This window comes from Scaptodrosophila lebanonensis, unplaced genomic scaffold, assembly GCF_003285725.1.
Source record: "Scaptodrosophila lebanonensis strain 11010-0011.00,11010-0021.00 unplaced genomic scaffold, SlebRS2 tig00000001-arrow-pilon, whole genome shotgun sequence".
Classification (NCBI taxonomy): domain Eukaryota; kingdom Metazoa; phylum Arthropoda; class Insecta; order Diptera; family Drosophilidae; genus Scaptodrosophila; species Scaptodrosophila lebanonensis.
In genome coordinates this window covers 1,225,567-1,241,515 of record NW_022060529.1, presented here as the reverse complement: position 1 = coordinate 1,241,515, position 15,949 = coordinate 1,225,567, and the positions used below count along the sequence as shown (strand labels likewise).

Below are 15,949 nucleotides of genomic sequence, written 5' to 3'. Positions count from 1 at the left end.
GTTCTAGTTAATCAGACCAGATTATTTATAGTCACCTTGAAGTGCTGTCTATTACATAGTACATATATGTACTATGCCGCCTCATTTATTCCACACCTTCAGAACTCTTCATAGTGAGGAGTTATCATAGGTATAAGTTATTATTACAAAGACCTGGAGATTAGTTCTGCCTTGAAAAGATGTTCATGGAATGGCGCTATTCCACTCATTTTTGTAAAACTAAAACTTAATTTTTAGTCATTGCCTAAAGTAGCTTGCAACTAACTAAGCCCATTTCTAGTAATCTCTCAGCGCCTTAGGAGCCAATGGTTAGTATCGATATCAAGCAAAAATCTTAACAAAAGCACAAAATTAAAAAAAAAAAAAAAACACGAAACTCCTAGATCTATTGAAGCTTTCGACATTAGAAGTTTTTCCATTGGTGTTAAATGGTTGCAACCTCTTGCAAATAAAAGATATTTGCTTGGAACTCTTCACAGCAATGGACAAATTGAAATCATTCCTGAACCGTGCGAAAAAAAACATTTATATATCCTGCTCTCATTTTCGTTGCAGTTCCCAATAGAACAGCACTAACTATGAAGAATTACCTTCAAAGTATCTGATGTTGTGATATATGTAAATACTTCAGGAAATTCAAATACGAGCGCCGCCCGAATGGGAAATTCGAACGGCAAGAAAAACGGCCCACTTTGTAAACAAAACCGGCAAAGCTCAGGCACAGAACAACAACTACACGCTTCAATACAATAGAAAGAGAGAGAGAGAGAGAATAGGAAAACAACAACAATAAGAATAAACATATTGCTTACTTTGACGTGCGCTCACACACACATTGACAGCTCGAGATAAGATAACACAAACACAAACACACTCACACTCACTACACTTCACTCATTACAATGTGTCAAAAGAATCGCTTTGCATGTCATGCAGTCTGGCAGTGTGCACTTCACGTCGCTCCCATTATGTTGACATGCACAAAAATAACAATAACAACAACAACGACTACAACAAATATGCAAAGAGAAAAAGTGCAATTGAAACAAATAGAAAGTCAAAATGGCGAGCGCACGACTTTTGTATACCCTTCTCCCACAACCTTTCAGCGGAAATTAGTTTTATTGCACCAATCATTGCTAAAGCCGCAAAAGGAGATACTTCTCGGTTTTTTTGTAAAATCATATTTACTTACAATGATAAAAGAGTAATTTTTGCTAAATTTCTGAATTTGGTGACACACTAAGTTTGGTTAGAATATCATGATCAACAAAAAAGCTATAGAAATAAGATGTAGAGCACTGATTGATAGTGTGAGACATTATAAAGAAACTAAAAGATTGTCACAAAAATATCGAAGTAAATAAAATGCATTCCACATAAAAAGTGTGTGCAATGTAGTAGAGTAATAAGTTCATATTAAATATGTGTGGAATTAAATAATCTTGATATGTCAAGAGTATATATATCAAGTATGCTATACCTAACTGCAATAGCTCAAAAGTTCTGAAAGTTATAAACGACCACATCTTTCAGCCTACGGGTATAGGGTATAGAAATGGTTGCCTAGAAAGAGCGGAAAGTGGAAATGTTATGTGGAGTTCTAAATGGAAATGGAAATGTTACATACATGTATCTAAAAATAGTAGCACTAGGAAACTTTCAAGGCGTGAAGCATTGAACTTTCGAGAGAAAGTATGCAAAAGGTCTAGTGCTTCTAACAGGGCAGGGAAAGGCGGGACATGTCCAAAGTTCTGGTCGCAATGCTGTCATCGACTACATTCGAACTGCCAATCACACATCACAGCAACAGCCAACTAATTTCGCATGCAGCAGACGACATAGCAGCTGTCGTTGTTATTTTTTCCTACTATTTTTTTTTTCTTACTCTTCAGCCTTTTCAGCACCTCCCGTTGCTTTTGTGTGCAATTTTTTTTTTTTTTTTTTCAAGTAATTTAAGTCAAGTGCCGAACGGTCGGTGAGTAAGTCGGAGATGAATGAAATCAGCGACAAAGCGCCCAGCAGCCTTGTGGGGTAACAACAGCAGCAACAACAACAACAACAACAAAATAATGTAGACAACTTCCGCTGCTTGGCTTAGAGCAAGAAAATACACATACATACCTACATATGTACATATCTAAGTATAAGAGGCAATTGTGGCAGCCACTTGCTACTTGCCATTATTGTTTGCTGTTGTTGCCCAGCTATCTATTGTATCCGTACCGGACCCGTCGAATGACTCGTCAGCTTGTGGTCCGAGTGCGGCTTAATGTCAAATTATAATTTGTATAACAAAAAATTTCGTTGGCACTTTAAAAGCGGCATTGAAGTTTGGTCATTGTCGCAAATACAGTGAAAACCCCCTTAACGGACACTCATCGGCGGACACTTTTTCTAAAACATTCGATCGGTATATAAAGTATTTAAGTATCCCCTTAAGCGGACACTCCGCTTGGGCGGACAAAAATTGGCCAACCGTGAGTGTCCGGCCAAGACAGTTTTCACTGTACTCCTATAAAGATATCACTTACTTACATAAATACATACATACACACGTGCGTATGTACATACATATATGTGCGTAATTATATAAACATGTGTGTGTTTAAAGTGTTATTTGAGGTGCTAAAAAATGGCTTAATTTTTGTAATGAAAATCGCAGCCTTTGTTGTGGTAATGTTTCCTTTTTATGAGGCAAAAACAAAAGACAGAGTGATTTTCTAAAACTCGATTAAGTTGAGGTATGAATTTGGTGACTGCTTGTCTCTATTTAGGATTAACATTTTGCCACATATCTGATTTGATTGATTATAAACTACATATTCGTTTTGCTGCTATACTTTCAATTAAATATTTAAATAGAATACTTAGAATCTGTGTATTCTATTACTTGTATATTACAAATCATGATTTCTAAAATGAAGTGTATTCTTAGAATTGTGGTGATCATGAAAACTGAATATTTTGCTTTCAACATTAACACCTTCACTTCAGCTTTGCTTAATATTTGACTACTCAAGCAACGAATTGTCAACAAGTTGTAACTTATGCTCATTATTTACACTTCAGACAACGTCACTTTTTGGCCGTTTCGTGTTTCTGTCTCATGTTGTTTTTTGATTTTCAGACTCGTTTGCATATGACACAAATATCAGCGCCAAAAAAGTTCTTCTGAACAAGACCGACACTTTTTGAGTTCTGTCACCAAAACGTGCAAAGTCGCACTCCCTTCCCCTCCACCTGGCTCCCAGTTACCCGCAAAGACTTATAAATTTGCATAACTTTGCGTCATTAGAAGCGTTTCGTTTGCCACCTGCCTGCTCTCAGGTTAGCATAGAAACTGCGCAGCACAAAAATAAATACAATAACTCAAAATCACTAAAGTGGTTTTTCAATTTTTGTTTTGATTTTATGAGTTTTGTTTATGCGCACACGACCTGCTCATAAATTGAATGGCAAACCAGTTACAAACTAAAATTATTTGCACTAGGCGGCATGGCCTTTGTACTGCAATCTAAAATTTGTGGGCCGCTTTCACCAAAACGCCAGCAACTAAGTATTTGAAATTCAATTATAAAAGTGTGAACGCCCAGGTTGCGAAAAGCTATCGATGGCCAGAGATCAATGCAAGCATTCAATACATTTCAAGTATTGTAAGATAGCCAACAAGAAATACTTGTATGGAAACACGAACAGCAGTTTTAATGCTCTTCGAAATATATTTTGGAGCCCACTTTATATGGATCTGTACTCGTATGCATCTTTAGAAGGTGCAAGCATATTGTCTTAACATCTCAGAGATACTTGAACTGAGATACGGCAATATAAATTGAATTTAGTCGCGAATGAGAATCGTTTAAATTAGAAAAAAAAATATATACCCATCACTGGCGAAGTGCATGATCCATTCGAAGTCTATTACAAGTCCTTGCCTTTATAAATGGTGATTCAAAACTTGTATATAAATTGGTGATAAATATAAATTTTTAAAGCTCGTGTATCTTTTTGATGAACAATTTAAACATTGCGTAAAAGGAAATATATATTCATGAGTTATATTGTTCATATTTTATTAGATCTAGTTATTTGTTGAAGATAACATTATATTTAAATAGGTATCTTTTTTAAGAGATCTTTGTATACTATATTGTTAATCTTGTTAGTCTTTCAACCAATTACCTCACTGATTAATACTGATTATTTATAACCAGAATAAATAATTTATTTCGCATTCACAAGAAACTAATTTCCTTTTGATTGAGAAGCTAAAAATATATAGAATTTCAAGCCAATTACTTCGTTTAAGTTTCTTGATAGCTATTTCGAATTGTTATATGTTATTTCATGATCTAAACACACAATACGTTTACTACACCTAATTCTGTATTTACGCTGTTTTTTTTTTATACGGTTTTGACTTAACACGATTTGAAATAATTAAAAAATTGTATATGTTTGCACGAGTTTATTCCATTTAGCACGATTCAAAATATGATCAATGTCTTTTTTTACACGGTTTTTTTACTCGACTTTTTCTGGAATTAGGTGTATATAATTCAATGGAGTTCCACAATTAAAGTAAATGAACGTGGGAGCAATTATAGTTTTTAAGGGAGATGGCTTACACTTTTAAATAAATATTTGAATAGGCTACGTAACTTGTGTAATGTGGATCCATTTATAGGCAGGTTTGACACTATACCGACATAGCGCATATTCTTGTAATATATCTAATATCCTATCCATAGGTTGCAGGCATAATGCCAAAGGTAGTTATGATACTCTCTGTAGGGCATGTCAGCGAAAAACGACCCTCCAGCTAATATACAACCTAAGCTTTGCAATATGAGTTGGGCGAGGGTGAGGTGAGGGAGAGGGAGAGGGAGAGGGGGACTGTGGGGCGCTTGAGCTATGCTTGATAAAGCGTTTGCTGCATTTGCTTGGCATTTAAAGCGCGCTTTTCATTAGCGACGGCTCGTCAGCAGCGTCAGCATCGTCGCTGGCATATGCAAATTACTTTTATGTCTACGCCCCATGGCAAAATGTTAGCAAAATGTCAGGCTTGAATGTGGCTAGAGCTGCGCCCGGGCAATCGATTTCCCCACTTAGTGCCGTCCACTCGTGTGGTCCAGTGCAAAATGTTTGTCTGACGTTGACGATCGTGGTGATGGTGATCGCAATGATGATGACAATGATGATAATGAGAATGATGATGATGCAATCCACCGAGTTGACTTTGCTTTGATTTACAATTTGAGATACGTTCGATAGCCTTAGTTTGGACATTGAAATAGCTAACAGATTGCGTCGTCCGCCATAATGTGGGGGTGTGCGCGTATGCTTGACCTGTAAAGACATTCCTGATCTTAAAGTGTGATCAACCCCCTAAACTATACGTACAAACATGATCGTATATTGCCAAGTCGTTGGCCACTGGCTACAGACTTATAATCAACTCAAAAACTATATTTATAGTCGACTTGCATGCATCCTATATCTGAATATGTATATGTATGCATGTATGTGTATCTGAAATAGTGCCTGCTATATCATAATTTACGACGGCATCGACGTCAGGCTTCAGCGCACGCGCGCGTGCATTCTGTTTTCGATTATGCGCTTCATAGCTTTTGGCAGTCATAAGTCTTCGCCTTGCCACAGACAACATAGACAACAACTTCGCATACGATCGGCTGTAGCCGGCCTTGATCGCAACAACAACAAACAGCAACAACAATAACATGGTAACTGCCGCCGGCGTTGTTTTTATCGGACCGTGTATATCTTTTGCTTGGCCTGCAACCGACGAAGCCGCATGGGGCGGCCGCAAAAATTTGTTAGCCTGTCATAAACTGCGCCAAGTCGCATAATTTTTGCACGAGCCGCCTTACTGCCTCCTCTATAAACCAAAAAAAAAAGAAAAAAACAAAACCTAACTAAACGAAGAAGAAAAAACAATTTCTTTAATCGCCGATTTGAGCTACGAGCGAAAGTGTTAGACACTTGAAGTTCTAGGAACAATTTTGTGATAATTGCCTGCGGCATTGGCCAATAATTTGCTTGCAATTGTTGTTGTTATTGCTATTCTTCTTCTCGGTCTTGTTGTTTTAATTGATTTCTGAACAACCGTGTGAGCGAGAAATTTAGCTTGCCAGGCATCCAAGAGTATAGTATATGGGGTCTAGACACATTTCAGTTTCTTTCACACGCCAACGCGCAGGGCTCGTGTGACAGGTGCTGATTGAAATGACCCAAAAAAAAATATATGCCACGAGAGGCGTTGGAGACATACGTTTCACACTTCCTATGCCCATCCTCTGCGCTGTTTATAAACAATATGCCTAGAATAACAAACATAGATTCGGTTCTTTTTGGTCAGTCAGTCAGAAGTGAGAACTCAATCAAGAAGATGAGTCTTCGACGCCCCAAATGACATTGACGGATGGAGAAAATAGACCTTACATAACTGTATAAAGCATCTTTAATATATTTAGCCTCTTAATGTATTAAAAATGTTGCTAAAACCAGAACAATTTTAATTTACATTTTGGGAATTTGGGCTTATTTTTACGTTCTGCAAGGCTTGCTCTGAAGAAGTTTCTGTATTAAAGAATTCAGCATTTTGTAAACCTAAAATACCTATAAAATAACTTTTGGAAATCTATACTAATATTTTAAAGAGGAAAGATTTGATTGTTTGTTTGTTTGTTTGTTTGTTTGTTTGAAGTGAAAAGGCTCCGAATCTACTGGACCGATTTAATGGATTCTTTCACTGTTCGGAAGCTACACTATCGACGGTGAACATGGGCTATATTATATATTATCATTTATATTATCATATTTATTATTATCACGGGTCGTAGCTGCTGAAAATCAATTTATTTTGCTACCACTAAATAAAACATCAACTATCTTTTACAGAGAACTTCTTACCTAATAAAGAATAACATAAAAATCTAAAAACGAACACAAAATCATTAAAATAAATTTCACCCCTTCCTAGTGTATGTGTGTTGAGAGTGTGTGTGTTATAAAATGTATAATATTTAAAATTTTTGAAAACTACCCGTGCGAAGCAGAGGCAGGACGCTAGTATCTAATATAGACAAAAAGTTATCCTGATGATCAGTCTTGCGATAGCTATATGATATAGTACATCGATTTAGATTATAGTAAGGCACTATAGAACAAATAAAATCTCCCCACCATGTCGTTAGTTTAAATTGTCTATTCTATTGATTTTTATTTTCATCGACAGCTTTCTTAGTCGTTAAAATTAATCAAATAAATATAAAAATAAATGACTGACTTTTTTTTGTGGTTAGTTGTAGGTTCTAGTAGTGCAAAAGGAAATGCAAGAATTGGGTTTCAGTATGCACAAAAATAAATAAAATAAATACCATTCTTCTTTCCCATATTTATCAAACACTGCCCTAAACTCTATACATAGATTTCAGTTCTCCGCTTCATAAATTTCTGACCTAAATATCCATTATAACAGCGAATGCTAACCTCAATAACTGAACATACATACATCGAAGTCGTCTTCAAACTTCAATTAATCATCCATAGAAAAACCGCATTATTAAATGACTTTGAGTTGTCACAATAAACTTTCTCTCTGAAGAAATGCACTCCCCGAGTTAATTCTTTAATAAATGTGCTGCGAAATCTTGGGAATTCAATCAGAATCGACGGGCTACCTAAACAGTAGTATAAAAACTCAGCAGGGCTTCTGAGAATAATAGAGACCGCTACAAAACTTTTTAATGGTCAGACAAAGATCAAAAGTTGTAGAAAATTAGCAGCGCGTTGCCGCTGGCTATGCCAATATCAGATATATATGCATACAAGTATATATAAATCATTTACAACAAAGCTCGAAACGTTTTTTTTTTTAAAAACGATAAAAAATTACAACGCATCAATAAAACATTTGTGTTGATGAATTTCATGGAGCCGCACTGCTCCAGGGCTTCAGGCGGCAACTACATATAATTCATGACAATCGATTGGGTGTGACGCATAAATAATTGCAGCCATTTATTTTAGCATTATGTGAGAGAGAATTACTCTTGAAATGTGCAGAATCGGCTAACGCATAATTAAAAGCCGTGAAATCCGATGGCTGCGATAAAACTTGTTTATCGAATTACGAGTATAGCAGTCAAGATGGAACCGGCTTACCAAATGCCACAACTGCCAACAGCTTGAAGTTAATTTGTATCTACGCCTAGACCAGGTCGTGACAAAATTGACTTCCAGTCTCACACACACGCAGCATGAAATTTTAGTTGCCTCATTAACAGTTCGCCGAAATTATTGAGTATGCATACGTAGAAAATATTTACATAAATTATAAACAAATATAGAAATCAATACGCAACATCTCTAAACAACAAACGAAGTCAATATTAATGAAGAATTATTTCACAGACTGGCACTGGGCTACTTAGAGTTCAGTCAGCTATCGGCAGCGACGATGATGGGCCACCAAGTCGATTGCCGATCGCTGCTCGATCGCTTATACTTATAAGGCGGCAATTGTGTAAACAGCGCAGTAAAGTGTACAATTGATAATTGTTTTTACAAGCAAACATTTAATTAGCATTACAATTTGAATAAACAATTTAATTAGCTTATGTATGGTGCATGTATTCGAGACGATCGTTGTTGTTTTCGAATGACACACAAATGGGAGTCGTGCTGCTGCTACTCGTATAGTTAAGAACATTTTTTAAATAGTTTAGAGCATTGGATATTTGTAAGTTTTAGACACTCCTCCAAAACTTTAGAATCATCTGCCTTTACTTTCACCAACGAGGTGAAAAGGCGGATAAGCCTTACCATCTGAGCAGAAGAAATACTGTCGAAACTTTTCCCACCTGAAGGAGAACTGGCAGCACCAATGCTAGGATATAATATGCATCCCAAATCACTACCAAAACTGAAACCGATCGTCCCTGAGCTCCGTAATGGACGAATAGGAATAAATATTCATATGTAGCCCATTTATTAAATTCGTTTAAATTGAATTATTCTTAATTTGAAACGAACTGTCGAATGTAAGTAAATAGGTTTTGATAAATATATTTCCAAATATATTCTTGCAATCAGTATTTTTTCTGGACGCTATAGTATACAAGTAATTGAAAAGCAATGATAAACTATTTGCTTTAGACATAACTCAAAAACATGTATTGAAAATCAATTTTTACTTTCGACAAATTGCAATAAGAGTGTATACTAAAGCCTGTAAATCTCATTAAAAAAAAGGTTAGTAAAAATGTCAATAAAAATTACTTATCTGTAGATTTAGATTGAGTCGAAAGAGACGAGATGTGAGATCTCACCTTATTAAAGCGTAAGCAGCTGCCAAAAGAAATATATGCCACCCAGACCAATTTAACAACTTTCCCACCACATATCAAAATTCAACAACAAGTGTGTAAAAGTGCACTCACCGTTAAACGCATTGAGCTAAGCCCAAAAAATGTGTTGTGTTTTTTTTTTTTCTTGACAATATATTTTATAAACACAAAGCCCAGCCGGTTAACCAAAGACGAAGGCAAGAAGAACAACAGCAGAAAAAAAAATGAAATGCAACAATTTTCGTTGAAAACTGCATAAATCAAAGCTCAGGTTACAGTCCCAGTCCCAGACCCAGACCCGGTCCCAGTCCCAGTCCCAGTCGCAGTCTCAGACGAAAGTGCAGCCCAAGCAGTTTCAATAATAACAGAGAGAGGGAGAACTTTTGGGCACGACGCGATGGCGCAAATAACTTGCAGCGTGACTGGCCAAAATGCCAAGCCACCACATAGGCGTACCGAAAGCGGCAAAGCCATGGCGCAGCATCTCCAAAGTTTTTCAGTTCGGCGGCACAACTCAAACAAATCGCTACACACACAAAAAAAGAAATAAGAGACAAAATACAAAGCAATTTTTGACACGACTTGTGCAGCTTTGTGGTTTGGCTTTTTAAATGATAGCTATTGTTGGTGTTGTGGTTGTTGTTGTTGTTGTTGTAGCAATATTAACAAACCACACAGCGCATTAGTAAAGCTTAGATTTCATATAATCGATTAACGAAACGTGTGCCCCATGATTAGCTTAAAGACACTTGCAAACCACAAACAAAATCGGCACCTTTTTTAAAAACGCGCTAAAAACGCAAGAAAAACGCATCTAAAACGCACGCAAATCAAATCGAGCTGCAAAACTTCCTTCTCTTGTAAATTTATTTATTTAATAGCATTGATATTTATATTGAGACAAGAAAATCACAAATTAAGTGTAATTAATGAATTTTTAAATGTCAATTAAACTAAAAATTGTTATGCTTACTTGTTATAAAATGCTTAGAATTTATATTTAATGTAGCTTAGTCCTTTGCCTGCAAATTTTACAAGTTTTGCAAGCATATCATGTAAATTATATTATTCGGATTCTCCTAATACCTTCAGGAACTGCAGAAAAGGAATAACAGGACCTCTCGCAGTTCACTGCTAAGACAACAGATGCAGAAAACTAAAGGAACTAGATTGAAATACTACTTGTACTTGCCAGTAGTGCGGCATTTTCAAAACATTAAACCAAACCTCTTCGAACTGATATCCAATACCCAGCGACACTAAGGACCAACTCGGTCCCTAGACCAATGGCGGTCCATGGGTATAATCTAACCTCATTAAATCCAAGTACAAGTACAACAAACTTCTTTGCTGTTGACTCTTCAAAGCCATAAAGTGGGGGAAGAAAAGAAAGGAAATATTGAAAATAAATATTTTAGATCCTTGCGTAGGACCAACCGGCAAATCTATATCGACTGCGCTTGTCTTCTGTTTCAAGACTATATATGCTTCGTGTGGTACGACCTTCTGGGTATGGAGTATAGGTTAGGCTAGGTTAATAATGCTGTTAGGATGATACTCGTCCACAGTTTCCAGTTTCTCTGGCCAGCTCGTCTGCTCAATATTTCATTTAAACTTTTAGTGTAACAATATTTGTTTTACTTTAGCAATCGGAAAAATCACAACGACATACTTCACTTTTAAATGTTATGCAAATATTTTTAGCTGCCAGTGTCTGCGTGGTCATTGCTACTGTGTACCCGCACTGGCGTTCATAACTTGGCTAATGACTGCCACTAAAAAATAATATAGCTACAACAAAACTAACAACACTAACAACAGACTGCATAAAAACTTTAGCATGGTTGGTTTTTTTTCATGTTTTTTCTTTTTTGCTGCCTGACTAGCGCACAAATTTGTTGGCAATAAGTTTAAAGTTTTCAGCTTTTTGTGAGTGTGTGTGTGTGTGACTGCCTCTTTATTATGTATGTCTATTTAAGTTTATTATTATGGCCTTTGTGCACTGTTGGACATTTATTGGCTGTCCGGCTAGCTGGCTGGCTGGCTTATTTACTTTGCCAGTCAAGTTCAGTGAAGTCAAAAGCGCGAGGGTCGCAGATTGTTGTTGGCACTGCCTGTTGGCTAATTCGGTTGCACACGTTCGTTATTCGTTACTCGTTATTTTGTTATTTTGTTATTAATATTGCCGGCAGCGTTGGGCAGGGGCAGGGGCAGGGGCAGGGCGTGGCAAATTGTTTCTTCAAAGCTAACGCAATTCACGACGAACGCCGCTCGGCGAGCAATCTCAAAGACCCGCCGCGGGTCTACTGCATTACCCAACCCTCTTAAGCCTATTAAGAGCCGTGCAACACACGAACTCAGGCGGTCGGACTGTTGATTGCAGCTTACAAAAGATACTTTTCAATTGTTCAGTTGCATTAGCGAAACTATGCCAAGCACTTTTAAAGCAGCTCTTTAAATGCATAAAAGACAAATCGCCGAATGGCGAACCCAACACACGTCACTAAAAAACAATGCAACTATTTTTGATCACATATCTTTTTAATTTGTTCTGTCCATTCCAGCACAGGAATGTTTATTGTTAACAATTTTTAATATATAATGTAATTGTCAACACATATAAAATGGGATAGTTGCGTTCGCTATATGGGCGTTCATTTTGATAAAATGCATCTTTTTTCAGAGCACATTAGTAAAACTATAAATAATGTGAATTACTCTATTATTCTATATAAACGATACACAGATATTGCATTACTTGCGTGCATTATAATTAAGGGTTTCTTTGCCAGTTTTTTTCTTTTACAATTGATAATAGACTTAAGCTACACTATACACTTGCAAATATGTACATATTTATATCTCAGATGAATAAAATAAAGCAAAATAAATTAAAAAAATAATGATGTTAAATTTAAAATATAGCTTCGGAGCTCGGAACCAAGATATATTAAGCCACCAGCATTATCCCTGAATGTTACATTATTTTGTCAATTGAATACAACTCAATTTCATGTCAAGACAATAATTACAAATTTAAATAAAAACACTTACCAACCCCACAAAATGAAATATCAGCAAATGAAGAATATATGTATATTGGAAAGGAACTTATCAGTCCAAGCCATGTTTTCGAATACAAATACTCCACGACTTACACCCTTGTACAACCGATGTGCTTAGTAGCCAGAACTCTGTTACTAAGTAAGTCCTAACTTGGTAAGCTTTTACATAAAAAAAAAACCCACAATCGAAAATAAATTTCAGAATTAAAGTAAAAGATCAATACCATTTAGAAAAGGACAATTTCAAACTAGAATTTGGCAGTTGTGTTTGTTAAAGAATTTTACATGAATAATCGATAATATCTGAGCTGAAAAAATGTTCGGCCAGCTAATGGCATTGTATTTCAATTTAAAGATTTACTTCCGGCGAACAATTAACTCTCCACTTTTTAGAAGAATACAAAAGCTGATATACAGACACGCATCGCAATTATTCCGTTTCTTGCTTCCCGAAAAATTGCGTGCGCTATACATATATATTGCTTATTATATCTATCTTTTATTATTATTTTTTTGTATGTTCAGTTTTTGGGGCTGCGCCACAGCTGCTTGGACCAACATGCAACATTTGGCCGCCGGTTCTTCGGCGATTCGTTAATACAAGTACATGGCATCTCGCAGATACAGTTGGGAGCCTAGCCATTAAAATACAATCAGCACTGTGCAGCGCGGCGCAGCGCAGGAAGCCCACAACTGGCCAGCACTCCGGTTCTGACCATATGCGCGGAGCAGCCGAACCGCCTTCAAAACTATGCGAGGCATTTGTGTCAAACACGCGACCCAGTCACAGATACCGGCAAACAATTGGCGACAAAACTGGCGACAGACTCAGTTGCTGTTGCGCTCGAAATGGCCAAATCTGAACAGCGGCGACTGCACAAAATTGGCAACTGGCTTAGAAAGTCGCACTGCTGCCGTAGGAGACGACAATACCTATGCTCGCATACAAGTATAACTGAAAGAAAGTCAAATGGCAGCTGCTACTCACATTTTACTGATATGTTGTGCTTGTTCCCGGGTCTGTAGAATGTTGCTGCTAGTTTGGTTGTTGTTGTTGCTGCTGCTGCTATTCTTCTGCTCTTCTTGCCTTTTGCCAATTTGTGTGGTGCTGCACTTTAATTAGCAGCTGCAGGGCAAAGCCTCCATGTCGTCATCATTAGCAGCAGTTGCTGCGCCCCGCCGACTGATTGGAAAACTACGTTAGACTGCTCGTCGTCGACTGCTTATGTTGTTGCTGTTGTTGTTGTTGTTGTTGTTAGTTGTTATTGGGACTATGGGACATGCAAACTGCAGTCCAGGCAGCGACTCTTTGATATCTGTGATTGCACCTTTGATGTGTGTTTGTTGCTGTTATTGTTGCATTTGTTGCTGTTGCCGTTGCCAGTTGCATGTTAATTAAGCGCGCCTTGACTGCATTTACCTCGCTGCCTGTTCATGTTGCTGCTGCTGCTGCTGGTGTTGTTGTTGTTGTTGTTGTTATTGCTCACTATAATAACACGTACGCACATTGCTGTTGTAGTTGTTGGCTTAGTTGCTGAGTTATTGGCTAACATCGCTGATGATGTTTTCGCTGGCAAACAAGCATTTGTCTGGATTTAAGCTGAACGGCGACTTAAGCATGTAATCTACTATTAGAGTCGGCCACATCTACTTAATAGATCTTCATTTATATTCAATAACAAGTACAACTTTTAAAATACATTAAGTGCAGCTATGACGTAATTGGCATTTAATGAGAACATTTCTTTTAATTCAATCTCTGATATAAATTATAATAAGTTTCTCAATCCTTGACAGCCATGCCATTGTATCCAATAATTTGGCACCAAAAAAATTGTCATTGTTTTATCTCTAATGAGTGTTTCTTGAAATCAAACTACATCAAAGTTATGGACTAGCGTCATTGCGATAAATTTCTATAACAGTTTGGAGATTTTTGCAAGTACAAATAAAAACGTGGTACTCTGTTCGTAGGCTGTTAGAAATTTTGCCAAGATGATCTGCTCCTGTTTTGTTGAATAGTATTAAAGAAAGAGCCACCAATTTTAATATTTCATTTGCTCTGCTTTTTGTCTCAATATTTCTTCAAATATTCTACAAAAACAAGCACAGTTCATAAGATTTTGATTTTAAATAGGACCAGCATATCCAATTCCCCATTTTAATGGCAACAACCTTCAACTACGAGCATACGCTTCACTACTTCGAGAACATTCCAGTCGAAGTACGCTCAAATGAAATCAAACGTATTTTATTATTTATATCATCATATATAGCACATATAGCATCAATTTAATATAAAATTATATAAATATGTAAAAATTGATTTGGTTAGAATTCCAATTTTTTTTTTTGCCAGCATATTTCGACTGTCAAGCCAATCACAAAAGTATGTAAGCCCAGTCAGGGCAACCCACTCACAGACCACATACTCATAGCAAACGTTCTTAGAAAATATTTGCGTTGGTGGCTAAACTGTCCATAGCGAATGCTTGACCACAAATTAAAAACACAGCACCTCCCCGCGGCCACCAGAAAGGCAGAGCTTATCCAAAAAGTGCCAGGTGCCTTTACCTTGGTTCTGTTCTTTTTGGCTCGCTTTGGTCGTAAAATACGTACGAAAAAGCACATGATATAAAACACTTTCTGGCCAAACTGTGTGGGTTGTTTTTAGTGCAAAATATTTAATGAGTCAATCTGAGGAAGACAGTTGGACAGACAGCGGCTTAGTGAAGGCCTAGGCAGCAGGGCACAGCAGGAAGGCATCTTACAGTTGACTGCAAATTGCTGGAACATTTTTACGAGTCATTGCAGGTGCATTTGTAGTTAACAAAAGCAGTATAAAAACTGAATGAGTGACGGACTGGCTGACTGGCTGACTAGCTGACTAACTGACGGACCGACTGATGAAAGGCTCAAACGCACATAGAACACATGTCGTGTTGCCGCTTGGAAAGGTGGGCAGATGAGCGAGCGCTGGCTCTTGGCGTTTGTTAGAAAGCTTGTTCTCTAATGCATTTTTAATGTTTTCTCAGTCAGTCTTGGTTGTCTGCAACTACGGTTAAAATTCGACTTGTTTTAGCTTTTATAGCTAAACACTTGACAACATTTTTGTTGTTATTTTTTATACGCACTTATTTGCTGCACTTAAAGTTTTGTTTTTTCTAAAAAGGTTTAACGTTTCGTGCATTGACGCACCTGTTCAGCGGCTCGTAAAGGAACAACAAAAGCAGCTACCGCCAATTACAAAATTACAAAAAACCAAAAAAAATATATATATATTAAAACAGACAAATAAAACAACAACTGAACGATCATGCGAACTATCGCAACAGCATGCAACACCAAAACCACTCGAAACGTTTAAATCCAGCTAATGAACATGAGCGTGACAATTTGTTGCATTTTTTCCCACACACACGCGCACACTCACGTAATAACAATTTGACAAATCGCACGGAAAACGCAATACTTGTTGTTGTTATTGTTATTTTTGATAATGCAGGCAAC

The 15,949-nt window shown here is 37.0% G+C and overlaps 1 protein-coding gene across 1 annotated transcript in view; it reads right to left on the bottom strand.

Annotated features, from left to right (window-relative positions):
- The window catches only part of LOC115626573 (KN motif and ankyrin repeat domain-containing protein 1), a 40,930-nt gene extending 24,981 nt beyond the window's left edge, over positions 1-15,949 (bottom strand). The window contains exons 1-2 of the mRNA XM_030521972.1: positions 15,873-15,949; positions 13,428-14,050 (exon numbers count right to left, since the gene is read on the bottom strand). Coding sequence (XP_030377832.1) covers positions 13,428-13,429 — 2 coding nt within the window. The 5' untranslated portion in view covers positions 13,430-14,050; positions 15,873-15,949. The remainder of the gene's footprint in view (positions 1-13,427; positions 14,051-15,872) is intronic.